Source organism: Astatotilapia calliptera, chromosome 3, assembly GCF_900246225.1.
Source record: "Astatotilapia calliptera chromosome 3, fAstCal1.2, whole genome shotgun sequence".
Lineage (NCBI taxonomy): Eukaryota > Metazoa > Chordata > Actinopteri > Cichliformes > Cichlidae > Astatotilapia > Astatotilapia calliptera.
The window spans coordinates 15741679-15769615 of record NC_039304.1 but is presented as its reverse complement, the minus strand read 5'-3'; the positions used below and the strand labels follow the sequence as shown (position 1 = coordinate 15769615).

The 27937-nt window shown below is 41.4% G+C and overlaps 1 protein-coding gene across 4 annotated transcripts in view; it reads right to left on the bottom strand.

The window, feature by feature from the left end:
- LOC113018693 (regulator of G-protein signaling 12-like) overlaps positions 1 to 26939 on the bottom strand; it is a 44171-nt gene extending 17232 nt beyond the window's left edge. The window contains exons 1-5 of one of the 4 annotated variants that reach the window (XM_026161995.1): positions 26700 to 26939; positions 24087 to 25938; positions 22189 to 22281; positions 3468 to 3489; positions 804 to 973 (exon numbers count right to left, since the gene is read on the bottom strand). In XM_026161995.1, the coding sequence (XP_026017780.1) occupies positions 804 to 973; positions 3468 to 3489; positions 22189 to 22281; positions 24087 to 25874 (2073 nt within the window). In that variant the 5' untranslated portion in view covers positions 25875 to 25938; positions 26700 to 26939. Of the gene's footprint in view, positions 1 to 803; positions 974 to 3467; positions 3490 to 7938; positions 8216 to 17799; positions 18074 to 22188; positions 22282 to 24086; positions 25939 to 26461; positions 26586 to 26699 lie in introns of those variants that run through there. The other 3 variants (XM_026161996.1, XM_026161998.1, XM_026161997.1) reach the window with 3 other exon arrangements.
- Between the last annotated feature and the right edge of the window lie 998 nt (positions 26940 to 27937).

Below are 27937 nucleotides of genomic sequence, written 5' to 3'. Positions count from 1 at the left end.
TATGTAATCTCAACTGGTGATCACATTCTCATCTTTCCAGTTCTGCTGCTGTTGAGACCAGTCGAGCGGGCAGATATTACTGGGTGTAATGTAACAAGATTGGTGTAAGTGTAGGCGCAGGATGGTGTAGGCGAGCGCAGCTCTGATCAGTACTGAGGGAAGGTGAGGAGGGAGGTGGTTCTGGGATGGAAGAACTTAATGTTGAGCTTTCTGAAGGTGTTGTGGGCTAAATTCAAAAGCACATCTTTTATGTGGGAGGAAATGGTACATGACAATAAACTCACTCACTCACTCACTCACTCACCAGGGTTTAGTGTTGGTAAATGGCTCTTCACTTTAACCAGACGGAAAAGAATTCATTCATATATCACACTACAGCTTTTTTTTTTTTTACACTATATCAACTCTTTAATACTAATATTAATAGTACATCTGGATGTAAATATTTCCCTCTGAAGACAGTGGAGCTCTGAATTGAGCTAAAATGGATGCATATTAGTCATCAGTTGAACAAGTACAGAACTAAAATAAACTGGCAGAGAGATAATTTGGAAGTGTTTGCTAACACGTCTGTCCGTGTTGCAGTTGGAGCTAGTTTCTATTAATCTCAGAAATATTAAATAATGCCTCAAGTATTCAAAATATTCTTTCCTTTTTTGCTCATTAGTCTCCAAAAGTAACATCTGGAATTACAGGACTTTGATCTACATCAGTGACTCAAATCTAAAGCACAGAGAAGCTTTCAGCAAACCCCTTAATAACACTCTTGATAACCTCCGAAAGGATTCTTTCTCCAAGCTTACCGAGAAGTAGCGCACACCCACGGGATCCTGGAGGAGACGCTCAAAGCAGGAGGACCAGCTGGCCACACGCTGCTCTGGAGCCCCTCGGTTGCTGCCTGCTCCTGGAAGGCTGCCATTACTGTTCAGGCTGCTCTGGCTGCAGCAGCTCTGCAGCTGGATCCCACTATAGTCTGCGAGACAGGAGAGTGCAGTGCAAAGGTTAGAGAGCGCTGATGCTAAAGGGTGGGTACCAGATCTAGATTCTCCACGGTGGCCTCTCACCCTTTCTAAATATAACAGTGGTGTTTTGTATGTTTTACTTCCTTTGAGCAGTTTTAACTTCACTGAATGTTTTTTAAAACAAAAGCTACAGTTGGACTGCAATTAAATCCATGGCAAATGGAAATGAGATCCTCGTTAATCAGAAATTTCCAAAGGTAGGTACATCAATCACATCTGGCGCTCGTGCTAATGCTATTCATGCAGTCCACTCAAAATTCTCACAACCTGTTCAATAATTTCCTTTCCTTTAGTTGAAGCAAATCTAAAATAAAGGAAAGAACACACAATTTGTCAGAAAATTAATGATCCTGTTAGAGAGGGGAAAATTTACCCTAAAGCTTTTTAGACTAGAAAGGCAAGAAGTGCACAAAGACACAGCAGAGGTTGCTCACATTGCACGAGGGAGCAGCAGAAAGAGAGTGCAGAGGATAAAAAGGAGGAAAGAAAGGCGACACAGCTGATTACAGGGAAGGCCACAGGGAAGTGTGGGTGACAATACAGGAGCTGGTACAAAGCTAAAGTGGTGGCCTCAGCCTACACAGTACCTGCTATCATGGCGGCAGATGGCCACTTTAGAGCTGTGAGCAGATCGAGTGAGGAGCGCACAGTAAAAACAAAAAGAACAAAAAGGGTCTCAGCCAAATTGGTTACACATACACGGTTGTCATTCTGTGGAAAGTCAATTCGCTGGCGCAGGCAACTGAAATTAAGCGGTTGTTTTTACATTTCAGAAAGGAATGGTAGCAGGGGCAAGTAAGGTGTAGTACTGCATATCTTTATCTTGCCAATCCACCTGCATGAGTGGGCTAGATCTGCAAACAAAATAAAAGAACTCTAAATAGCAGATGACATCACTGACTGTGAGTAAGGCTGCGTTCTATTTACCTCGGGTAGTGACATCACTCCCAAGTTGAGCACATTCCAGTAGCTGGAATGTGTCGGAAAACCGAGGATTTATTTTGCTCCTTGGCGAGGTGGAACACTTCTAGCAAAACCATGCAGTACTTTTTTTTTTGTTGCACTTAAAAACTGTGCTTTCACAGGTCAGTCTGCATGTAGCTTATTTGTCGAGTCACAAATACACAACAGTGGTAGCACTGACTGCAAACGTACAAATAGTACAGCAGCACAAACTGCTTTACCAATGTTTAAAAGCACAGCCGCCATCTTGGATTGTTAAGTCGGGCTCAATGGTGCCGCTCTGATGGGTCGTTCCAAAATAAGCTGGAAGTTCTCAGTTGGAATCTGAATGTGGAACACCGCCTGAATTTGTTAAGTCAGGGCAGCACCACCCACGGCTAGCTAACAATCTAAGATAGTAGCAGTGAATGTAAACAGTAGTAAACCCGTAAAACCTTTAATCCTTTCTGCCACTGTTGTGTATTTGTGACTCACTAAATTTGCCATATGCAGACCACTGAAAAGTCTCTATCCAAGGACGTGCTGTTTTTAAGCACACAAAAACAAGTACTGTGCTGTATTGTTAGCAATACCAGGCTCTGTGGTGCTAAGAACCAAAACAAATGGTTTTTTTTCCTTTTTCTTTTTTTTTAACATTACATTACAACTGGAACAAGCTAACTGGGGAGTGGTGTCACTCATGGGTTCCTAGGTGTCTGGAATGGAGGTATGACTTTCTGAGTTGGAAGTCCCACTTGAGGCTGTTGCTCCCATTAAAAATTCTGACTGGGAACTCGGAAATTCCCATTTCAAATGGAAAGAAACATAAGGTGGCCTCTGTATGACCTTCCAAGCCTACACCACATCCTAGTTAAAGTAGATGTCCAATTAAAATTAGACTAGTTTTCCATTAATTATGAGTAAACATATTTCTTTTAACAGTACGGTCAAATTAGTCCTGGTTTGAGGTTTTCTGACAAGCTATTTGTTTGGACTTGGCTTATTGTATTAGGACTGAGGGCCTATGTTTACTACACTGTTGGCTGCTCAGCTAATGAGACAGCTTTAGAAAGCAAACAGCCGTGCATGTCTGATCCACATCAACTGTGAAAGAAGCGGAGCTGCACTCCTCAACACAGCCTCGGTCAGCCTGTTAGCAAGCGCTGTTAAAACTGCTATGAAAGGGAAGACCAGACAGCATCCAAGCTTAGCCATGAAAGCAACCCAACCACGCTGGGTAAACAACATTTGTTAACGAGGCATGCTGCCTACAGCGAATACATCATGCTTGCTAAAAGACTTTTTATTAGGTCACTTTATTGAGCAGCTACAAAGTTCTGTGTTGAGGGCGGAATATAAAATGAGAAATAAAAAAGCAACAAAAATGAACCAAACGATGAATGCTGAAAAGACTTCAGTTTTAAGATTGTAAATATTCATAAGCACACAGATTGAATTCCTCTCCACACTCTCATAAAAAAAAAAAAAAAGAGTTGCACTTACCACCATCTGATGAAGCAGCAGACTGGAAGAGAACAAAGAGAGACATGAGTGAGGAGTTGCCCTCGTGACCTCCTGCGCAGACACAAGAGGCTGAATGCTGTGCTGGTAGCACTGTCCATTCAGGCATCCCTGTGAGCTGTGTGTCCTCCTGGTTTGTAAGTAAAACTGAGTGTGCTGCTTGGAAAGGGTTGGACCTTGGGGGGGGCTTACACAATTACTTTATGTGGGTGGCTCTCGACCCGTACCATGGACAGCTGTTCACACCTCCACACTGGTACCCCACCCACAGCTCTGAACTAACGTGCGCATTCCTGCTAACTGAAGTCACAGGATCAGGAGTCATCAAGGCAGACTAGTTAACGATGAGCTTTTCACTTGTTAATTCGGAGAGTTGCAGTTTTATGCATGTGTAGATGTCCCTAAGAAAGGCAAATGACATGAGCTCCCCTACTGGGCACGGACGTCTTTTTAGAAGTTTATGTAGAGCTGCAGGAATTAACCCATACACTGAAAACAGACTGAGAGAAATTATCATTAGGAATCCCCAGCTGATTACTGGTTTGACTGACTATCTTCACATTTTCAGCTGAGACAAAGCAAGATGAATTGATTGGGATAAATAATATGTGGATTAATTCACAATGGAAATCATTTGTACTCAGAGCCCTAATTGGAGTGTAATTACAGCCAGAGAATAAGGCTCAATAAAAACACCACCCATGTCTGAGCTTAACATGGATAAGTGAATATTAACTTGGCAATACTTCAATTTAAAATCACTGCCTCAGCGTTAGGCTTGTGTAAACCCCACTAATAAAGAAAGATTTAACGTGCAAACTGGAGAGCCACAGCATAAATATATATTTACATGCAGGGGAGGATATGAGAGGCAGAATCTTAGGGCTTTGTCCAAGAAAACTCCAAAAAAAGAAGGAAAAAAAGTGTGCGTTGGAGGATTCATCTGAAAAGGAGGCACTATTTCCAGAGGAGTGTTTTCTGAGCTGCCACTTCAAAGTGTGAATACTCAGAGCTGATAAATACGACTAAACAAGGCTCTCATTGCCACGCTCCAGCTTTGGTTTCAGCAGCAAATAGACTTTGTGCTTTGGTACACTCACGTAATTCTGTATTGTGGAGCTGTAATATCATAAGAGGAATGACATAAACAACGAAAACAATGAACATCGACTGTTTTTGTCCCCCCGCTCTGATTTTACTCATTATATAAACTCTTATTTTTCAATTAGGAGCTTTAAATCAGTCAGCTTCAGCACAACCTCAGATGGCAGCCTATTCACTTTATGCACAAAGACTAGGGGGATCGGTCATGCTCACCGACGTGACGGCTTGTTTCCATTTTGGGAATGACCACATGTAAAAGCTCTATCAGACATAGACCGCTAAACCACTAATTGTCCATCACAGCCTTCTTTACAACTCTGCTGCTGCTGAGTCCAACCCCTATATCGTCAACACCCAAAAAAGCCACCCCTTCTGTGGTGGCTTGCATGTGTACAGTAATCATGGGTGGGTAGGATGAGGACCAACGTGAAGCCAAAACAGAAGAAAGAGAGAAAAGAGAGAACACCCACTCCATCTGTCTGTTCCTATGGGTCTAAAAACAGCTAAACCTCAAACCTTAAATATATAGTGCACCACAGCTGGAGTCCAGTTTAAGAAAAAAAGGTGGGAAAACCCCCCCAAAAAAACTGTGACGTGAATTTTGGTTTGGACCAAACAAAAGGTTAAATACTGAAAAGAGCATTTTAGCTATTCTCGGTGCTTCAATACTCACATCTATATGGATGACAAATTAGATAACTATCCATGTTGTGCAAGAGCAGAAATTACACAAAAAGTGGGAGAGCAGCGATAAATCACTCGCTTGTGACATTTGTTGCAATCTCCTGGTTCCAACCACAATCATGACAGATTTATCCTAGTGACAGAAAAGTCTTAAATGTCTTAAAGCACCCAAATAAACTCAAATGTTGCAAAACCCTAATTATTTGATCTTATCCGACTAACAGCCACATGATAAATTATTATCCAATTTAATTAAAATTCATGTCATATTTTGAAATGGAACAGCGAGTTATCAAAATAAAGACGTTTCCAAGGCCCAAGGCAGTGGGTTCAAATGTCTTGTTTTGTCTATGCGATCGTCCCAAAAATACACAGACTGCATCACTGTGCCATAACCACCTTCAACCACCAAACGTTCATCAGCAAAGTTGAACATTTAGCCACATTTTGATCGTCTGAAAACCGGATGTGACGAGCGAGGAGGAGAGTAACTCACTGAGAAGTCGACGGACTCTCTGTTCTTTACGCAGTTCTTACATCGGTGATTTGGGGGTTAGCTGTGGCTCACGAGGTCGAAAGGTCCCAGACAGCGAACTTTAAACCGAGATAGCAATTATTTTTGCATGCATGCCTGTATGTTAAGTCTTGATTATACGCTGTTGCTGGCACGAACAGACACCACAACCTGATTAGTCATACTTATTATAAGTCTTTGAGGTCGAAGCATTGTAATGTAAAGTCCACGTGGTCAAACGGACATCCACAGGAACCTCAGGCTCACAGTGTGATGACGAAGTTTGTGTCACTCGGACCCAAACAGACCAAATCGGACTTGTGGTCACTTAAAGTATAACAAAGACATAAATGGGTCCCTGTCAATTTACTGTCCTACCCCTTTTAATCACACAGCAGTTCCACCCTACAGCATACTCTGCTTTACGCTCAGTTTTATTGTAAATAGGAGTGCACTTTACTTGATACAGCTTAGTGTTAATGTGCTATGAGTGGCAACTAATTATTGACAACATAAACTGTTCAGGAAAGTGCTTACTGATGTTACACATATGCAAGCAATTGTGTCATTTTTCCACACATGTATTTCCAATTTTTATACAACTGCACTTCTTATTGCAAGCTGAAGAGTCACCCCCCTGCTGGCCATTAGAACTTATGAAGGTTTGCACTGGTCTCATTTTACAGACTCGGAAGCTCATGTCATCAATTTTCATGTCATCTAGAGCCTGACTGATATAGAATTTTTAAGACACATACCGATATTTGGTGGTTTAAAACTGCTATATACTGGCTGATATTTGTTTTTCTTTCAGACACTTGAAACATCAAAGGATTTTCCCAAAATTTGGATGTTTAGCTGATTACTTATATACACTCTCTGCTCAACTCACCTCAGATCATGGGTTTTTGCAGCATTCTTTTAACAGGGAAGGTGCAGAGTGTTCTCTGGTGGGCAGACTATGCAACTATGTATAACACGATTGAAAGATATTTTTTCTCAATCTCTTCAGTGGAGTTGTAATCTCATCCATGGGTTCACCAAATATGTGGCTGTTCAGCTTGTTCCTCTTTTTAAATATAATGATTTCTGCAGAAGTGGTTCCATACATGAATAAACTAACTTATTATCTAAAAGCTTTTTGTCAAATACAAAGACACATGTACAAATGTGTACTTCTAAAAGTTGGCAAGATAAGAAGCCAAAATGATATCTGCTGCTGGAGTTAGACCACACACAAGCACACATGTCAGTGTGTTGTGTTTTTCCAACTCATTATTGCTTCCTTGCCCACAAGTCTCTAACAATGAGGCCAAAGTGATGACCCTGGCACCTCTAGTCAGTAACACCTCCTTCCTCTGTTGACACCTCTGGTGACAAGCAAGAGCACTGTGGGTGGCGCAGTAGCACTGCAGGCCCTCTTTGATCCCTTTTATAGAGTCAAAAGTGAAAATACCCCATTTCCCAAATGGAATTCCCCTAAAAAGCTGCAAGTCTGTCAACCAAATGGCCAATATCACAACTGAAGTCATGGCGAGCTTGCTGGCTCTAAACAAAGCACGATCTGGCTCTCCAGCTGGAAACCACTCTTTCAGCTTTACTCGGGTACAGCCCCCCACGCCATACAGTCTGGCATCTCAAGACACCACATGCTGAAGGAACGTAGAGGATCACACCGACAGATCTTTGTTTGTGATCTACCACAACTGAAACTTTTATCAGTGTGAAATGGTTGAAGGACCAACTCCATTAACACCTAGTTAATCACACTCGCTATCACCTCTCACAGAGTGTGTTTCACATGTTTAAAAAGTGACTTCTTTTATCTTTTGAGCTTGTTTAGGCACGTCTCTGCCCTCAAAAAGTTAGGTCGAGACGTTGCCTTTCCAGAAATCCCTCACACTTCTGTACAAAAAGCCTGGTCTAAACTTTAACACAAATAATGGCCGATTCCAGCACTCCACAAAACAAAACAGCCGACAAGTCCCTGCCGCTTCAAACAGCTGTTCTGACTGAGAGAGTGAGAAGAGTGACAAAGAGGGAGATTAATGACAAAAACAGCTGAGTGAACACAAGTAGTCTCCTCATTTCACACAGGAGAGGAAGAGGAGAGGAAGAGGAGATTCAGCCGGCAAGCCACTGTTTACTTACAGTGTTGAAGTTCCAAGTCCTCTTGAAGGAAAGTCTCTTTTTGAGACTCATTGTTCCCTAGTCTGCAACACCAGCGGCACGCAGACAAAATATGTGTGTGTGTGTGTGTGTGTGTGTGTGAACGCATACCTGAACATTCCCCACCCAAAACTTTGCAAAGCATGTTTGTACAAGTTGGGAAGAGGGAATAAGGGAGGGAGGATGAGGAAGAAATCTGACAAGGTACTGGAGGGAGGGAGAGAGAGAGAAAGCGAGAGAAAGAAGGTGTGGGGGGGGGGGGGGGGGGGGGGTGCAAAAAGAGGAAAGAAAGATTTCCTTACTCTGCAGCTGTTGCTACGGCAACCCGCTTGACAATACATACAGCCTCTGCCACAGTGGCATGAAGGAATCAGATGAATTAACCCCCTTTTATTCCCCTTGCAAAAACGCGCGCTCGCTATGTGAAAACCACACCGGCCTTCCCCCCTCTTTTGTTTCCAGCTGGGGCACTACTCCCTCTCGCTCCCTCTCGCTCCCTCTCTCAATTCACTCAAGAAAAAAAAAAGAGAGAGAGAGAGACAAGAATGACCCAGTCAGCTAAAATTGAGACCATATGAATTTTGTTTAATCTAAATAAAAGTTTGTAGTCCACAAGCCAAATCCTGAGCTTCATTATCCGCTGTCACAGAGCGCTATTCATAAACTCCAAATGGCAGCCGTGTCAACTGGCGTTTTTCTGCTGGCTATTAAAGCTCATGTACCAGAAAAAGATTTTTTTTTCCCCTTTCAAATCTGGCATCACTCCTCTCTGCTCTGCTGCAACACTGTGCCTCCACATAACTGGCAAATCTCTACAATCAACATGTCGACTGTTTTTAGACCCGCTATTATTCTTAAAGCAGGGGTTGCTCATTCTGAGGTTTTCCTGTGGCAAATGACCAAGCATTCGTCGGACTTAATAGACACTGTATCTCATCCACTCATTTCAGCAAAATTAACAGCTTGGTTTGCATGGTAGATTTCTCCTATTTATTAAATCTCCGCATGCTCGATCGCTTTGGAAGTTAAACATCTCATTTGAATGGCTGTGCTGATTATTTGGGGGTGGGGTTAGGGGTGGTAGTGGAATTTTTGTGGCTATCTGGAGTGGGTGTGCGCTCATGTATGTAAATGCATTTAAAAACAAATAGAAATGAGGGAAAGAAATTGCCGAGTATTGTTTCAAATACACTAGAATGCACATCTTTGGACAGTTTCTCCTTGCAGGCTCTCACATATATACACATATATCACTTCCTGTAGTATCAAAACCTGAGTTGTGCGTTTTAACCTGCACACACCCGGCATGTTTTTTTTTTAAAAGTTTCAGAAGTAGTCAAACTCAGGTTTGACATGCTGTCAGACAGGGAGCTTAAGGCCGTCTTAGTAGATGTTCAGACTAAAGCAAACCTACTCAATGTGACAGTCTGCTACGAGAAAAAACAACAACAACATAGCAGTACCTGTTGCCCATAGCTGCTTTATGCTGTGCAAAAAGCTCCTTCTTCTGCATTTTAAATCTTTTTCAGGCATCTTGAGGCAGGAAATAAAAAGCAGCACATGTTGATGAATCTGCTTTGAGATCATGCACATCTTCAGCTGCGTTTATTAACTCAAATGCAAATGAAACTACCCCATTTACCCCATTCAGTGCCACACGCACCAGGCTGGTATGTTATTATCAATCCTGCGTTTCATTGTGTTTAAAGTGCAAATCCCGGAAAATCTGTGTATCCATTTGTTGAGTTGTTGTTTCAAAGCAGTCACTGCCTTAACAGGCTTAGAGTGAATTTATTTAATCACAAACCCTACAATTTATATCCCGTTTCACCCAGGCTTTTAGCACCTGGTACTGTGAACCGATGCAGCAGAAAAACACCCACGCAGTGCATGCCTCCAAGACCTACCAATTTGCTCCAAACTAATCCACAAGGAATTCGCACCTTCATTTATCTCTTCATTTATCTAAGAGAAACACCCTCTCGCTGTAAGTTGTAGCAAAACACTTACACGTAATGTCATTTAGTTAAGTTTTTTGTAAATATGGTCCTTTTTTTCCTGCCAGAGCTTGCTACGTAAAGCCCTCTGCATTAATGAAGTTGTCTTCCTGAAGTGAATGTGGGAACTACATTTACTGGTCTGAACAAAGCCTTACATCATCTGGTGTGCACTTCACACTTCCCAAAGAAACAAACAAACTGTGCTTTAGACTGGATCTTTTGAAAGGATTCTGCACAAAAAATAAATAAATCTTGCAACAGTGTCTGCCCGTAATTTAATAAATCTGTTTACTAGAGCTTGCTTTTATCCAGAAATTTAAAGAAAAAAGGGAGCTGTATAAGACAAGCCGCTCACAGGTGAAAATTGTTATGATTTTAGACTGGGCTGACATAGCTCCAGGAACGTCTCAAACAACTAAGATTTGGGCTGTAAGTTTTGAGCACAATAATCTCTCTGTATACTTCAGTGCCATGATGGTGGGGACACAAAACCCAACCTCAGGATATCACAAGCTAGTGTAGTCCTTGTGTCCTTGTGTCGGTCCCAAATCCGGATAAATGGAAGGCTTTCGTCAGGAAGGGCATCTGGTGTAAAAAACTGAGCCAAATCAAATATGCGGATCCATCCGCTATGGTAACCCCACGGGAAATAACAGAGCAGATGAAAGTACCTTCTTGTACTTTACACTGTAGCGCAGAACTAAAAGGCTCAATGTGTACGCTTTCATGTAAAGCCACGCTGATATGTCAGCTGGAGAGGGTTTGTCTATCTTACTGATGTCAGCATTTGTGCTTGCTCTTTAGTTTTACAAAACATAATGTAAAAATTGTGGTATTACACATTTTATCCTGCAGAGCTGTTTGATGAATTTAGAAACCAACATAAAAGTGCCATCTGTATGAAGTGTTCTGGCATTGTTTTTACAACTCTTTGTCAGTTCATCTTACTTTAAATTTACTCTTATTTTTTGTTTGTTTTTGGAAGGATAGAACTAGAAACTGTATAATATGGACGTAGGCAGCGTGAAAATGGTTTATCGGACTTTTTTTTAATGTCTTGAGTTTGGTATTCTGGCTGCTGTTTTAAACCAAGCAAGTGCTGGATAACATAAAATCACCCAAAACTATAAGTTTCATTCTGTATTCAGGAAATCTTAAAAGTAGCGATTGAAACCATAAACTAAGTGAGTCAACCTTTGCTAGCCAGTATAAATAATGCTTATAGCGCCTTCCCTCATTCATCGTTACTAGCAGTGGGACATTAGATTGCAATGTCTCAAAGAAATGATGACATATGACATTTACATACATTTACAAACAAAAACAAATACTGAACATTTGAGTAACATCACCAGCTACTAGCATCTCTCCTCATCATGTGCCTTCATAGCCGGATTTGAGTCGACATTGTGTTTTTGACTCAGCTGGTGAAAACATTTTACAGTTTACTTTTTGCAGAGTATAGTTTATTATTTAAGGTTATTTAAGCTGCCTTTTTTTCAGTCCTAAATTGTCACCGGAGGCTGACAAAGGCCTCTCATTCTCAGACATGTCTGGGCTTGTCTCATTGTTGTGGGCACTAGCAAACATAAATGCGTGACATTGATTTATCATTGATGTCATGATATGAGATTTTTATATTACCTAGAAATTTATGGTGTGACATGAGGCTGCCCTAGTTGTTGCCTTATTTGACTGAAATGTATGAACTTCCATTCTTCTTAAATAAATGTACATTATTGGGCAAGTGAAACCCCAAACAACAAACTACTTAACAAATACAAAATCCGATTTAAACATTTGGTATGTGTAGCTAGTTAGGAATCCTTATAATATGGTCTAAACATAATCTTGCTTTGTTATTACAGCAAGCCATAGAGTGTTCTCTGGTGTACAAATGGAATGTCAATACTCATAATCTGGTTAAAGGGTGCGTCTCCCATCTCTTTTTTTTTACATTTTTAACTTTAGAATTTGTCCATCATAAATACAGATACCCATCTATCGCCAAACAGTTTCAGGTTCCTTTTTTGTACCCATAGGTAGATTTGTTCTGCAGTCGTCATTTATCTATCCTCACATGGACACTCTCAATACAACCACAACAGACAACAATTACACATATTACAAAACGGCTAATATCGACCACTATATTGGCATGTCAATATATCATTATGGTTCTAGAAGAGACCACAATGTTTCAACATAGGATGAAGTTGATCACTCATTTTGCATTTTCATCTAAGTGGACAAGAACTTAACAGAGCCACCAGATTCTCTCATTGTCGTGAGAGCAAATACAGTATAAGAGTACAAGAATATCTGCACATAGAGAGATATCAGGAACTTTTTTGCTCCCTAGAAATCAGCAGTGGCATGAAAAAAAACAATATAAGTGGGACTCTATTTTAAAGCAAGGATAAAATCTGTCATGCAGTAATTAGAAGCTATTTTTGGTGCAGAGCTGAGTCATCCATAGCTCCTGTCACAAAGGACACAGAACAGCCCTCCTCAGCCCTTTAAGTCTACTCCTGCCCTTTGACCTCCCTCGGGCGGAAAACCTTCTGCGTCCAGGTGAGCACGTCTCAGCACACAACAAGAGCAAAGCATGTTAAAATGCCTTGAGAAAGAGCTTTTTTCTGTTCTTTGCTTCAGCATTCACAGCTGAAGAAGCCGTCTGCTGCCACAAAGTGAATAGGTTTTGTGTGAGTGCTGAGCCTCTACTTAATTCAATCAACACACGAAAGATTTCTAGACAGGCTTTACAACAGCAATAAGTGCTGCTTGTCACAAGACTAATTGCATGGTAAGTTCTCAAACAACCAATCCTGACCCAAGACGGAAAATAATCTAGGCCTGCTATCTGTGGCTGCCGACAAACTATTCCCTGAAAATAACATCAGAAAGCGCCTTGCATGAAGGCAACTTCCTTTTGAGGGAGGGAGGTTGAGGGTGCGGCAGCTGATAAGAGGGAAGACACATCTCTTTTCCAAACATGCAAGGAGTGTAGGAAAGGGGACTGATTTGGAAAATTATGAAACTCCTGACAGGCAACACTGTGTTTGATTTTTAGAGGATCCAATGTTTTTACTGTGATAATCTTATTTGTCACGACAAATCTGCAAGGCCGTCCTATCAAATTAGCGAGGATCTGATGAGGTCAGCATGGTTATGTGATGCAAAAGGGGCAGGAATGGGAAAAACACGAACACAATGACCGTCTCGTAAGATCTGGTATCGCTGTTATGTCTGTGGTTCAAGGATTGTGAAACCACACTCAGACCCTTCGGAGAAGAAGATATTTGATGACTTGTACAGAGCAAACAGTCATATTTGTGACTTAATGTCATGCACTGTTGAGTAATGCTGTTTGCCATAATAGGCCCAGAAATGAAGGCTGGACTTGTGATCCAACTGAGCTTCACATGTTCTTGGTTAGTTTTGATTTTACGGTGACAGTTTTGAAACTTGTTGATTCTTGCATGACGTTAGAAGGCATGTGACATCGCTAAAAAAAAACACTGCTCAAACCATTCAGCATTTGAATTTGACAAAAATAAAATGTTTTTTGGTTTTCCTCCCCACTATTTCTAGATATAAACTTGGCAAAACCATTACAGCAAAAGGTCTCTGTTAATGTGTAATTATTCCATTATACTGACAGAGGAGTGGAAAAGAATAAAAGCATCGTCTTTTTGATCAAGACTGTTATCTCATCTCGCCATCTGCTTATTCCACAGAAATAATTTAGATTAAAACACAAAACAAAAACATACATGGAAAAAAAACTTGCTGAAGATACTGTAAATGTCATTTAGAAATTTTGATCTAAGCTTGTTGTGTTATTCATGCATACAAAGATCACTTCATCCTCCAGCGTGAGTAGGAAGCCAACATTTCCATTGTGCTACTGACCTCTGGGAAGTTTAAGTGAAACGATTTCTTATTTAAACAGATAACAATCCATAACAGTATAATGCTGCTGAAATGTCACATGTCTGGCCTTTGGCTATTAGCCACATGAAGGGTCCACTTAGTTTCCATTTAGTAAACAAATTATCTCTTCAAAGACTTGTATGAGTGATTTACATGGAAGAGACCGTCAGTACGCTGCCTTTCATCTCTTAATCCCAATGATCAGCAGTAATCTATTGCCTGTTCCTCAATAATTACAGGTTAGTCAGAGCAGATGGGTAAAGCTCTGCTTCTGTCTGGATTAAACTGGCATTTGTATGATTTGTGTGGTGCGACTCGTGTGCTTGTGCGCTTGTTGCTATTTTTTAAAAAGCTGAAAGGTACTTCTAGCATTCCTATAAATTGATGTGTTTACTCTACTGCTTTGCTTTTGCTTTACTCATTGGATGGTCAGAATTGTGTTGTCAGATCAGTTCTCACTACTGAAATTACTGTTTGATTTAGACACGAGGCCTTTAAACCAAACAGACACACAATTGCAATGAAAGCAATGACCTGTTTTATCCTTAACCATTAGATCATCAACTGGCTTATACTCGAGATAAATACAGTTCCATGCATGACATTGCATTCTCATATTCAGAGCTACTGTGTAATGATGAAAATGTAATAAAATTAATTACACAGGTTGCCATCATGTGTGAAAATGGTCTGACCACCAAGCCTAAAAGCATACATGAAAACATGACTTCAACTCTATTTGTTGTAAAGTAACACAGTGTTAAAGCAGGGCCGCATACAAAATAAGCAACAAATGAGAAGCCTTTCGATTTATAATTCACAGCTGAACTCCACAAAAACAGAACAACTTCAGAGAAGGCAACCAAAACCAGTGATCAGGACCTTTCCCACAGCAGTTTATTATCACAGTGAAAGGGCTGTGTACACATGAGCCTGGAGGGCTGGAGGTGAGTAAACCACATAAGACGCGACCACACCCTCCTGCTGCTCCCTTTCTTTTCCACAAAAAGAAAGAAAGAAAGAAAAACCACCAGAAATGGACTTTCCAACCTGAAACCAGACACCTATAATTAGCTCACAGTCCCTTCAGTTTTTTACCAAACGAATTTTTTTTTTAAAGTTTTCTGAAAAGTCTGGGTGTATGGCTACATTTGTTTTATGACGATAAGATTATACTAATACTATTTGCCATCTGGAAATGTAACAAGGCCATATGTTGCAGAATACAAGAAGTAGCATAATTCTTTACTTCCTCTTTAAGTCCTACTGACCTTAAACCCCTCTGTCTAATCCCTTTGGTCATGCTGGGAACCCAAAGCCACTTTAGTGAAATGGGAAAGAAGTGAAGGCAAGTTGGTCCAATGTTTATCACTCAGGCCTAAGATGTCCTGTAGATTGTAAGGATGTATGGTAAAGCTCACAATGTAAAATTACAAATAGGTCAGACAGTTATTTCTGTTTTGAAAACAATCAGTCAGCTTCTGTTTAAAGGTGACCTATAAAAACAATCACCATCATCATTTAACTGCAGCATCTACTGGAGCAGCTTTGCATGACTGCCAGTTCAAAATAATCCTTATTTATATTATACTGGGCCTTGATGCAGACATCATTGGAAGACTTTCTTCTGATTGGCTGCCCCTCCTAACTAGAAAAGCTGTGCTCTGAAGATGACTATATTAGGGATTTTCCCCTCTCTGTGACATCAGTGAGAGCCAAGAGTTGAAAAACTTTCTCAAACTGGGCATTTTATAGAGGCCTGAAGCCTGAGCTTTTGACTCACCGAGGTTACTTGTATGTACCCTGACCTAATTATTCAATACTCTGGCCATATTTAACTTGGGCATCCACCACTGCAACAATATACACATTTTAAAAAGGAAAACACTGAGAAAGGGTACAGTAAGTCAACTTTACTACACAATATGAGAATGATCTAGCACTACATAATTTGGCTAACCTTTTCTTTGAAACATCCTAACACATGTAGGTTGCAAACTGAGTAATAAGTGGTATTTTACACAGCCAAAAATAACAAGATCAGGCAATAACCAGGCTTTGGAAATACCACATTTGATGTTGACCAGAGAAAGATGATGTTAAAAAAATGTTTAAGAGGTAAAGTCAGTGTTTAGGCTTCACCAGTGGGCCATGTTTATGACTCCCACAGTGTAATATCGACAAGACCTTGGCCTGGTTCTGCATCATCTTGCGCCAACACAAGGCCAAAAAGATGCCAACAATATTAACTTTCCAAGCCTGTCTGCAGCCTTGCTCAACGTCTCATACGGGAAGTAAACATGCCCCGGCATTATCTGAGCTTCATGCGAGAGGTAAAAAGCTGAACACAACGAGCAGTCCACTGTACACCAGACATGTTTCAACTGTTACCAAGGAGGTTAAAAAAAGTCTGGCAGCTCTAGAGTCGTTCCTCATTGAATAACCTCCACACCCTTGGCAGTAGGTTCCTTTTCAGTGAAGCAGATAAGTATAATAATAGTAATAGTGAGCGAGGTAAACAGAGAGAGGGGAATGTATGAGCTTCAGAGCGTTCTGATTCACGCATACAAAATCAACAGGCATTGATGAAGGGCTGTGTGGTTAACTAAAAAAAACAATTTTTTAAAACTCCCATAGTCTCAAATGTCGCTAAGTGATGTTGGTATGACAACAGCCAAGAGTGGAGCAGCAGTACGCCTGCATTTAGAGATGGTGAGGCAGCGGGTATTTTCCGTGGTTACAGTTGGGTCAAACAGCAAAGTCAGCAACCGCAGCCACATCTGTTCAGCTGGTTAAAGGCCGCTGCATATTCCAACACAGAGCAGCTGGACAGCAAAATAACTTTTATTGTGTTTATTGTGGCTTTGTGTGTGTGTGTGTGTGTGTGTGTGTGTGTGTGTGTGTGTGTGTGTGTGTGTGTGTGTGTGTGTGTGTGTGTGTGTGTGTAGCCTAAGGACAAATATCGTGAGCACAGCTGTCCACCCACTCTAACAGAGCTGGCCATGTGATGTCAGAGACATAAAAGTGTGTCGTGTTCTCCTTACACTACTGCTAATTCACAGGAAGATTCGATACCTGCTCATCTTCTCAAGTCCCAACATCCGCATTAAAAAATAATAACCAAAAAAATAGGGCACAAATTTACATAATGAAGTATGGCATCTATGACTAAATCACTAGTCATTAAAGCTTAGTTTCATGTATGATTCCACATTACCAAAGAAAGTAGTTGTGAAATGTGTTAGGAAAGATATGTTATAGAGATGGCTGGTGAATCAAACACGAAGACATGCCTGCACAAAGCAAATAAGGGCAAGGTAAAACCACAGGCAACCATTTCAAGTTCAGACTAAACTGTGGTTGTTAGATGACTCCCTCAGAATAAAAAGCTACAGAGAATTCAATACCGATTTAATACCATCCGACAGCGACGACGCCGGATCTCAACGTCGCTTCAGCTAATCGAACTTCTCCCGGTGCTGCCGACTCGCTGCGGAAAGGGTCATTTCTCGGGGCAAGTGCAACAGAGCGCGCTTCATTGAAAAGGCCCCATGCAGTTTACAATAACAAGCCTCCGGGTCACTTAACAAAACTCTTTCAGTACGACATCTAATTTAAAGTCGTCGTGCATCCTGATCTAGACGCAATGCCACATTTTCCTGCATACAGCAGTGTAGTGTGTGTCACACAGCACATGGGAGTCTCAGCTGGCACTGGTCAAAACATTCCTCTGACAGACCACACAAGCTAACCACTGTATGCTGCTCAGAAAGCTACAACAGGAGCTACAAAGAGCCCAAAGAAGAAGTAACAGTGTGGCAGCCAAGACATCCCTAGTGTGAAAGATGAAGGTGCCATCACCAAATGGGCAAAAAAGAGCACGCGTGGCAGGATTTTTGTGACTTACGGAGTTGAGCGTTAAAGTTTGCTCCATGTATGGCGCTGTGTGCTTTGCCCGTCTTCAGCGCTACTCCACACGCCTGGTGTGTGTAAGAGAGTCCATCCGCTGGATCTCGCGCGGTGCGTGTCTGTGTTTGCAGTGCAGAGAGGCAGAGCTGAGCGAGGGAGGAGAGAGCGTGCAGAGGAGCCGAAAATCCTGACAGCCACTGAGAGTTCAAAAGCTCCCCCTCTCTTCCTCTCTCTTTTCTCTCTCTCTCTATCAATATCCCTCCCCTCCTTTTCTCTCTCCCTCCCTCTCTCGCTCTCTTTGCTGTGAATTCCTCCTCATTCCTTCTCTATTTACCTCCCTCTCCGTCTGTGTCTTCATGCCCTGTCTGGGTTTCTGCTACGCCCACAGCATACATCTCTTACCCACAATCATGTAAACAAAAGCCGCTAATGTTTCCACACCTAAAAGGAAAGGAGAGGGAGAAACTTCAGGCACGGAGCAAAGAGGCAAAAAATTTCCCCAGCAAATTTACCCGAATCAAACGGCACGCATTAACCATTAACGGCTCGCAGGAACAGATGTTCTCAAATGCCGCAACACCTCCGAACATAGTCAGATTGAGCACAGTCGCAGCAGCCAGCTAATGGTGTCATCTTTGCAAAGTTGAACACACTGTCGTCTGCTGAGCGTGGAGGGCGCAAAGCATCTGTTTGCAGCTGAGTGTGTGATGAGTGAGACACAGGCTTACAGCACCGGGGCAGTGGGATGTGGGGGGCTGTGTGTGGGTGTGTGGGGTGGTGGGGGTTTGCAGTGGGGCTCTGAATGAGAAATAATACAAGGATGTACAAAACAGGACGCTCTTCAGCACGAAGAAAAGCTTAGCATCGGAGTACTCTCTGAGGGAAAAGCAGCAGGGGCAAAAAAAATGAATTACTACATACACAAGCACAGGGTTATATAGCAGTTTCTTCTTCTGGTGAAGAAGGAAGGCAAACACTGAAAAGCAACAATACTACTACTACTATGACATGTCAGAGCCGTGTGAGGAAAGATTCCAGAAGTATGCTCATTTCTGGCCACTGTGTCACCCATAGTTTCAGATTGTTATGGACACAAAATGCTACAAGAACGCATACAGAAGTTATCCATGAGGGGGAACTCGTAAAGAGCCTCACAGTGTCCTTGTGAGTCCAGATGCACTGAATGAGAGCTTATCGTGTGTTTTCTGAAAAGGCTTGTTATGAGAACAGTCCTTCACAACTATACACAAGTCAGAAAATCCTGCAGAAACCAAACACTTGGACAGGAGTTTCTCCCTGTATTAACCTGGACATCACATTTTGGGTCATTTAGACCAAAATACTCAATTTTGCTCTACAAAGGCCTTATTTCCACTTATGAAGACATTATACTGCTACTGTTCTATCAAGATTTTAAACAAATATCCTCATATGTGGCTCTAATTTTTCATAAAAACAAAAATAAGGCAAAAAAAAAAAAATCTGGTAATTCTTTGTTTTTAAATTCATCGGGCCCCAATATGCCCAAATATCAAAGAGAAATTAAAAATGCATGCCGTAGAAGAGCTCGGATCTTAGGAGGTTAAAGAGTCTTCTGAGGTAAAGAGTTTACTACAGTGCATCAGCTTGCTGTGTCCATCATTTGTCACTTATTTTTGCTCTGAAGGGGACCACAACCTTCAAAGTAGGGGGGAAACAAGTCCTTAAATTTCACTTCATTCTTCAAAGATTCCCATGCTAAAAATCATTTCCTGAACAGGTCATTCTCCAAATCTGGTGCTTAAGAGGCACCACCCAATTCTGCATATGTGTAAGTCTATAAGAACCAAATTGGTGCCATTGGATGGCTTTAATTTGCTATGGGAGAACAGAGTTGCTTATAGAAAACCTGATATCTGGCCATGACTGCAAGATGAAAGCTTGTGAAATTAAAATCCAGAGCAGAGCCCGAGGTGCACACTGAAAAGTCTCTGAAAATCATAAATTCCCTAAACTCTTATTATTTGGAATGTATAGCAGTACCGTGACTTAATACTGCAGATTAAAAACAGATTTTATCACTGAAAATTTGAATTTGGGATTTTTGGAAATCACACACACCACATCATACTGACTAAAGAATAGTGATATCATACGGCTCGATCTGTGGAAGTGCATTAGTGCATGTGGCATGGGTAAAATACACATTTGTGAAGGCACCATTAATGCTGAACAATATATGCAGCTATATATCATCATATAGACATCTTATTAAAGGAGGGCCTATGCAAACCGCATTCTACATGTAGAAGCACAGCTCTGTAAAACAGAGTCTGGGTCTTAAACTGCCACCTGCTGAAAACACATTATGTAGCACATTATGAAACAAAGACAAACAAACCCACAATACATCAACCTGTTATGAAGCTCAGCTCTAATTTAAGCAAGGATGAGCAATATTTTTCTTTAAGCTACAGGCGTTAGTGTCGTCAGTTGGAAATACTCACACTGATGTTAAAAGAATCGTTAAACTGTCCATTTTGTTTTATATTGTTGCACAGCACAAAAAATGAGCCCTATATTTCAAAACAAGCAAAGTTACATTTTTTCATTTCATTGTATTCCATTTTTCTGTCATTTTATAGTGTTCCTACATAGATTATATATAAAACATGGACACAGCCACCATAAGATTACCCATTAATTAGTGAAATCTCATTGTGATACTCACAACTCATTATTTTCACTGTGGCACTGCTGGTGTTTTGAAACCAGGAGTAATGGGCACGTAAATGTGAGTGCAAAACTGAGAAAAACTAACTACTTGAGACTGAAAAGCTGTTAGTCTGACTCTTAATTTACAAAATGAAACCTTGTTTTATTTGAAATCTCCTGAAACTAGCATTTAAGCAAATAGGCCCGCTGTCTGTTTTGAATGCAAGTTTAAAAGCTCTTTTACAATGGCTTCATTTTTCAGACAATGAAGCTATAGTTATCTTTTAGATAGCATGTAATTACTAACAGAAGTCATGTAGTACTCTTGTCTGTAGATAATCAACACTTAGTATCAAAACATATGCTGTATTTAACTGAGCCAACTGAGACTAGCCTAAGCCTGCCTCTCTTTGTTTGTGCCACTGCAGGTCCCACCAGCATAGAGATGATAAAACAAAGATATCAAAGATCTACAAAACAATGTAACAGATCAAACTAACGCTGAGAGACAAGGGGGGGAAGAGATTAGATAATTTCACAGACTGCTTCAAGCATGAGAACACCTACCTTTCTATTCAGCCAATGTTATTTTGTACAAGCAGAGTATATGACAGCTCAAAACATCCCCTTTTAAATTTAACAGCAGGCAGGAATAGACACCTCATAACAGCACTAGAGAAGAGATGTCTTAGTTGCTAGGGGTGATGGCATACTCAGAGGCAATTTTACTCTTGATTGATGCAAAGTAATTAGCTATTTCTGGTAAGTCATAAAAAGTAAACAATGAAACACACCGTTAGACCCACGCACAGTGAGGAAATCTTTGCACACGAGCCAACAAGAAGTTATGAAACAAAATAAAAATACACTTTTTAATTTTTTCAATTTTTTTTTTACTGGTAAAAGTTTGTAACCTCGCTTAAAAACAAAAGCTACTCAGATTCGTACATGTGAACATACAGTGAGGATTAGGAGATGAAGTGGGAGGTGGGGGTATTATAATCTATAGCTGATTAAGAAAGTAGCTTAAGACATCTTGGGGTAAACATTTTATTATTATTAACAGTGCTCTTTAGTGTGTGTTGAGACATTCCTGAGAAGCAGATTTGTGGTGTGATGTTTTGAGTGCAATGTGGATCCTGCAAGTGTGCTCCTATGTGGACCCACAATACAGTCTGCCACTTTCTGGATCATTTTTGCGCCTGTTTGTGTGCATTCGGAACAATTACAAGACATAAGAGCACGTGTGTGTGTAGTTTTGTGAATATGAATCAGAATCAGTGTGCCTAAGTAATACGTGCATGCACAGACCCACTGCAGAAAGAGGGTTCCTCAGAAACATTAATATGAGAAAATGTGAGCATGATATTCCATCGTGCAGCAGCGCTCATTAGTGACACCAAACAAACAGGAACATGCCTCTAGCTTACACAAAGACCACTTTGTGAGCCATCCCTTGCAAACACAGAGTTCAAGGCAACGGAAATGTGAGGTTAAAAAAAAGAAGAGAAAAAAAGCTGAAGTGTAAAAGGGAGGGGGTATGGTTCAAACGTCCACATTAATGAGGTAATTTTTGTACATACAGGCCAACCAGAATGGGAAGGACAGAAGAGCATCCGAGCATTAAAATGAAAAAACACTTTCCATGTTTCAAATTCATAGCATAAAGGGTGAGGAAGGAAAAAGAACTTACGTCAAGGTCATCCAGCGATCGCGCCAGGCTGAGACGTTTGGCAGAACGACGTTTAGACGCACGAATAGCGCCTATACCCCAAAACCTGGAACCCTGAAGGCAAGAGTAATGTCATAATTTTCAGAGAACTGAAGTGTTTGTGACACGTTTTTGCCCGGAGAGTCAAAGATAATGGAGTTACTCGCGGATAGGAGAAAATGAAAATGTAACAGTATAAGCAAAGTGAGAATTGAATTTAAAATGAGTTTGTTCAAACACATCTTTCTGGGAATCTAAAATGATCCGCGAGATCTGACAGATTTCTCTCCTGGTGCCTCTACATTCAGATATAATTGCACACTAATGTCACAGTCTCTCGGACTGCAGATGGAAACACAATCGCTAATATCTTAAAGATACTGCATTCTAACCAGCCACCGCATACTCTTGTGACTGGAGAGGTTTTGTGTCTATTGCTTGCAGATAATTACTGCTGCATGACATGGGCTCTACCCTGTAATTTGTCTGGCTTCCTGTTCAAGATAGTCTTTTTTTCTGATCTAATGCAAGCTGCTGGGAAAAGATGCAATCAAGCTCTGACTTGGAAACACAGGGCAATGCTTCTCTTAAAGAAATAAACTTAAAAAAAATATATCACATGAGATTATTCTGTAGCCAAACTTAATCTAAAGCCCGCTGCACGTGTCCCTGATTACAAAGTTATTTACAAACACAAGCTCGCCTACATGCTGACTAATTCGAGTCTGTTGCTTAGTGAAAAAGCCGACTTCAGAGATACTTTAGACGTGTAATTGTGGTTCTTGGAGCTCATGGATACACAGGGACATCTTGTGGACAAAGAGGAAACCAACAGTAAAACAAACCTCTTTATAGAGTTGCACATTAACTTTCAGCAGGTGTTTTCTGAGCTCAATTGACACACTGCACCAACTGAGCGTTGAGCAGTGGTGTTTTATTTCATGTTAGGTGCCACCAAAAACAGACTTACTAACACCCCCTTGATGTCGGGAAATTCAATTCTTTCTGAGCATTTAATAGTTCAAGAGCCACTATAAGCACAGAAGCAGATGCTCTTGCCTCAAGGTGACAGGAATAATAAACTTTACATTTTAGCAAAGAAACCTGCACAGCACTTAAGTAAAAGCATTTAATTCAACAAGAATACAAAAAAAAAGTTTTAAAGAGTTTGTGAAAGACAGGACACCTCATGCTTGTTGCTGATCACATAAAATGTCTCTGTCAGGACACCTATAAAGATCCTATAAACATCACCAGGTACTTCAAGAGGACATATTAAGGACCTATTACAGGGACGTCATTTCTGACTTGTATTCTAGCTTGCTAGAGCTTTGCATGACTCACACCTCAAAATAATCCTTATTAATTTGATGATGGGCCTTGGTGCAGTTGCTCAGTCTGAAATAAACTATTTTACATCCTCCCCTTTAAAACTACTTTCTTGGATATGCTGCAGCATACAAAGAGCAGGTAGTTGGGCTGCTGTGTGCCATTTTTAATTTGAGCATCTGCAATTTTAAAAGTACATATGAGATAAAAACGGGGGGGGGGGGGGGGGGGGGGGGAAGCATATAATGGCTCCCTCACAAGTGAAATTAAAAAAATATTTTCTAACATTTTTGCCCTTTTTTGTAAATAACTATCAAGAAATTTTAACCTTTTGGGTTCAAAAACATGATAAATATATGATTTTTCATATTTGACTCTTGTGGAAGTTAAATGCCTGAAACCTGTATTTCAGATCACAGGTTATTTATACATACTCATAAACCTCATTAACTACTTCAATGGCAGCATAAGAAATGTTTATTTTTAAATTCTTTAGATTGCAGCTTTAAAGTAAAAAAAAAATAGAAAACAAGAAAGAGTGTCTTACTTACATTTCTAGTGCTGCCATCCTTTTGCTGCTTCTGTCTCTGTTCTACAAACTTTCTGGTCCATTCCTCCCTGGGAGGCAGCATCATGACTTCAGCTGACTGGTATCTTTCCGAGGGTATCTGGCTCATTGGAGGTGGCAGGTTATTGGTGCTGGCACTAAGACTATTGTGTGAGGGCCAGTTGTTGTTGGATGTTTCACATAGTGCTGGATCACTACTCAGGACTTTTGGCCACTTTGGCTTTGAGAACCACCGTTGGCTCCCTCTGAGAGGATCTCCAGAGAAGTTTGTTTTTTTATCCAAACGCATAAGAGGTGGTGGGGGCTTGAACTGGAACTGTAGTCTGGGTGGGGGTCCTCCATAAAAGCTAACTAAAGAATCTGGGCCAGGTAATGACTCTGAAAGGGAATCTGTGCTGGTAGTGTTCTCTGGATTAAGTTTTTGGCCATTCTTGGAGAGGGTTATTGGGGTGAGGCCCTCAGCCGGAGGATAATCCCATGGACAGCTGGGGAGGTGGGCCCCAGGATGGTTTTGGATCACCGAAGGGAAATCCCTGTCCGCTCTCTCCTCAGGGGGAGAAACATTTCCAATACCACTGTCCCCATTGCTGCTTGCACTGCCACGTTTGGCAGTGCTGACGTTCTCCTTGGCATGCTCCTGGGCTTCTGCGTCCAGTTTCACTCTTAGTCTTTCCACAGCTTCCCCCATGTCGCTGTAAAGTACTGTTACAAAGTTAAGAACATCCGGGGGAGTCTGTGGGAATTCCAGGCAGCCCGAGGCATCTGGATCTGGAGTGCAGTTGAAACCAAAACGGCCAGCAATCCCAGTGTGATCCTTGTGATTTCCCAGATCTGGGTCAATGAAAAAAACATGGCAGGAGGCACGCAGAGGACTGTCTTCTGGCACACGGCCATTAATAATATGCCCTGTGGTGACCAGGCAAAAAAAACGTGGGTCTTCAGTACACACAGCCCCCAAGACCAGGTTCTCAGCAGGGAAAGCTGCCAAAACAGCTCCAGCGTCGTCACAAAGACGAATGCAGTCAAACATGATCTTCATCATCACAAGGGTATGGGTGTCCTGCTCAGTGCCCAGCTGTCGGATTCTCTCCAGAATGGCCTTTGAACAGTCCTCTGATTCACTAGTGTTCAAAATCAGCTCTGTGGAGCTCAGGTAGCCAACCACCAAAGTCATGTTCAAAACACCCCAGTCTGGATTGGCTTCGTCTGTAATAACAGAGTCTGCATCCCCAGACGTGGAAGTCTCCTCCCTTGGCTGCTCAGCTAAAGCACTCCACTGCTGTGACCACTGTGACATATCCGGCTCTGAAACCGGCCTCTGTTTGGCGGCAACCGAACAACTCGCGTTAAAGGAGGAGTTGCTTGAGTCATCTGAGACTGTGCGGAAAACACTTGCCTTTTGGAAAACGCCACTTTTCTGAGGAAACCCAAATTTCACATCATTAAGGATTGGGTTTCCCAACACTCGGCCTTCAGCCTGCACCACCAAGCACAGGGGTCCTTTGCAGCTGCCAATCAGCTGCACCACAGCCTCATGAGAAGCAGTAGACACGTCACTTCCATTGATGACCATGATGCAATCTCCTTGTCTGAGCCCCACCAAGTATGCCGGGCTTCCTTCCAGGATGCCGCTCAACATGCACGGCCTCTGTCCTGAAATAGTAAAGCCATATCCAGCCCGACCACGGATGACCTCCACGCTCTTGAACTCACCGGATGCATTCATATCCAGACGCCTCCTCGCGCCCTCAGGCTGTCCCTGTATCCTCATCTTTGTTGCCGCATGTGGGAACTGTAACACTTGTCCGTTGCCAACACTATTGTGTTGTTGTCGTCTTATGGTAACACAAAGCAAAACACAAGGACAAAAAGTAAAGAAGACGACATGTTTTTCCACCACATCAAATTGTTCAAAGACTTAATAAATTACAACTCATGCATTAAAATGTCAAAAATACTTGCAAATAAACGACAGCTCTAAAGTTCTTTGTGAAAACTAATGAGAAGTTCTACAGCACATTTTATTAATTACATTAAATGGTTATTTTATTGATGAATACTGCTAATAAATAATGTAAAGACCATATACTGAAAACAGAATAACATTTTTTAAGCAGTGTTAGAAAAAGCAGGGTGTTTTTCTAGCTTTCTTTGCTCTCACCTAGTCAACAAATTAATTTAATTTAATCAGTTTCATTTAATAACCAAGTAACGCAACCCACATCAATCTTATATCTGCAATTATCTGTCAGAGCTAAAACAGAGGCAGCTTTTATGTGCAAACACGGCTCGCATATTACTCCCAGTCACCCCTCCACCCACTCCCCAAAACACACCGCCAGCTGGCTCCCTGCTCACCACCACTTTAATGAAGGACTCTGGTGTCGGTAAGCCAGTTTTTAAATGTTCCAACACTTAAGTCACCGCCCGAGTCATTTTATGAGGGCAAAAAAACCGAAACAAAAATAGCGAAAGCTAGCTCCTGCTTTACTTTTTTTTAGAGTTTTGGCAACTTTAAAGCGACAAAAAATGTTAACGTAGCTCGAAACTTTGACAACAATTAAGGCCTTATCGGGAAAAAAAAAATTAACAGTACCTGCTTTTAAAGTTGTGCCAGAAAAAAAAAGCCCACGGGTTTTACGTTTACGTTAACACGAGTCTACCACGTTTACATTTTCCGCTTCACGCGTCCATTTTTTTTCTCTATTCTCTCCCTGCAGTGATTCGGTATTCCATATGGCAGAGCTCGAGGGCACCACCTCCATCCATTCACTCATCACGGAAAACACAAAGCGTCTTTCACTGTAACCATGACAGCGTAACGTCTCCGGAACATGTGACTCCTCCCACTGGCCAATCAGCATCTCCTTTGCGTTCAATATTCAAACAGTGGGAGTGACGCTATTGGCTGACAATGATGGCAGTTGACAAGCTTCATTTTTCCCTTAAGTAAAGTAAAGTATGTATATATTTATTTTTTTTATATATGATATTTTTAATAAATAACTCTGCTTAAGTATACAAGTGAGAGCACAGAAAGTTCTCTGGAGACTCTGTAATCACCCCTGACATATGTCTAAAAGGAGGAATATAATGAAATTTAAAAGGCACTGCCCATGCAATGGTGATAAGTTGATCACTTAAAAACCAAAAAGTAAAAATAAAAAAGGTCTTACCCATATGACTGCGGTTACTGCAGTATGTCTCATCCACTTTGCCTCTGGTTAACTCCTTCCCCTCCACTCGACTGCGGCTCTTTACGGCGGATGGTGTGTAAACACTAACTCTGGTCAAAGGGCTGCAACGGTTGCCTCACCCCTGGCCTTACTACTCATGTGCGGTGTAGCTTACTCATTTGCAAGAAGCTGACAGCCGTTTTGACAAACCACTATATAACAACAGGATTAGAAGTCTAATGCAATGACGTTGCACTTTATGATTTATTTATTACGGCTGTGAGCAATGAGCATACTATGCAAACACAGGCCACACAGTTCAGTGTGTTATAAGGAAACAAATGATGTTGCTTTCTCATTTTCATGAAGGAGTGACTTCCTTTGAGCTGGTGTAATGTGTGATGGAACTAGCCTAATCCCCCCTATTTCTCTAAATCCTCTTAAAATGGGCTGAAAGGCAAAGACCTTAATATTTCAGCTAACGTCAGCCTCCACCCTCTGTGTATTTTGCATCCCAATAATTGTACCGTAGAGTCACGGAGATGGGGGATGTTAGAGTGAAAGACAGCAGCAGGTTATCTTTGCATAGTTGTCAGTTCTCAAGAAACAAATCTGCGGGTTTCTGCCTTGAATGAAAGCTTCCATATATATCAAATTG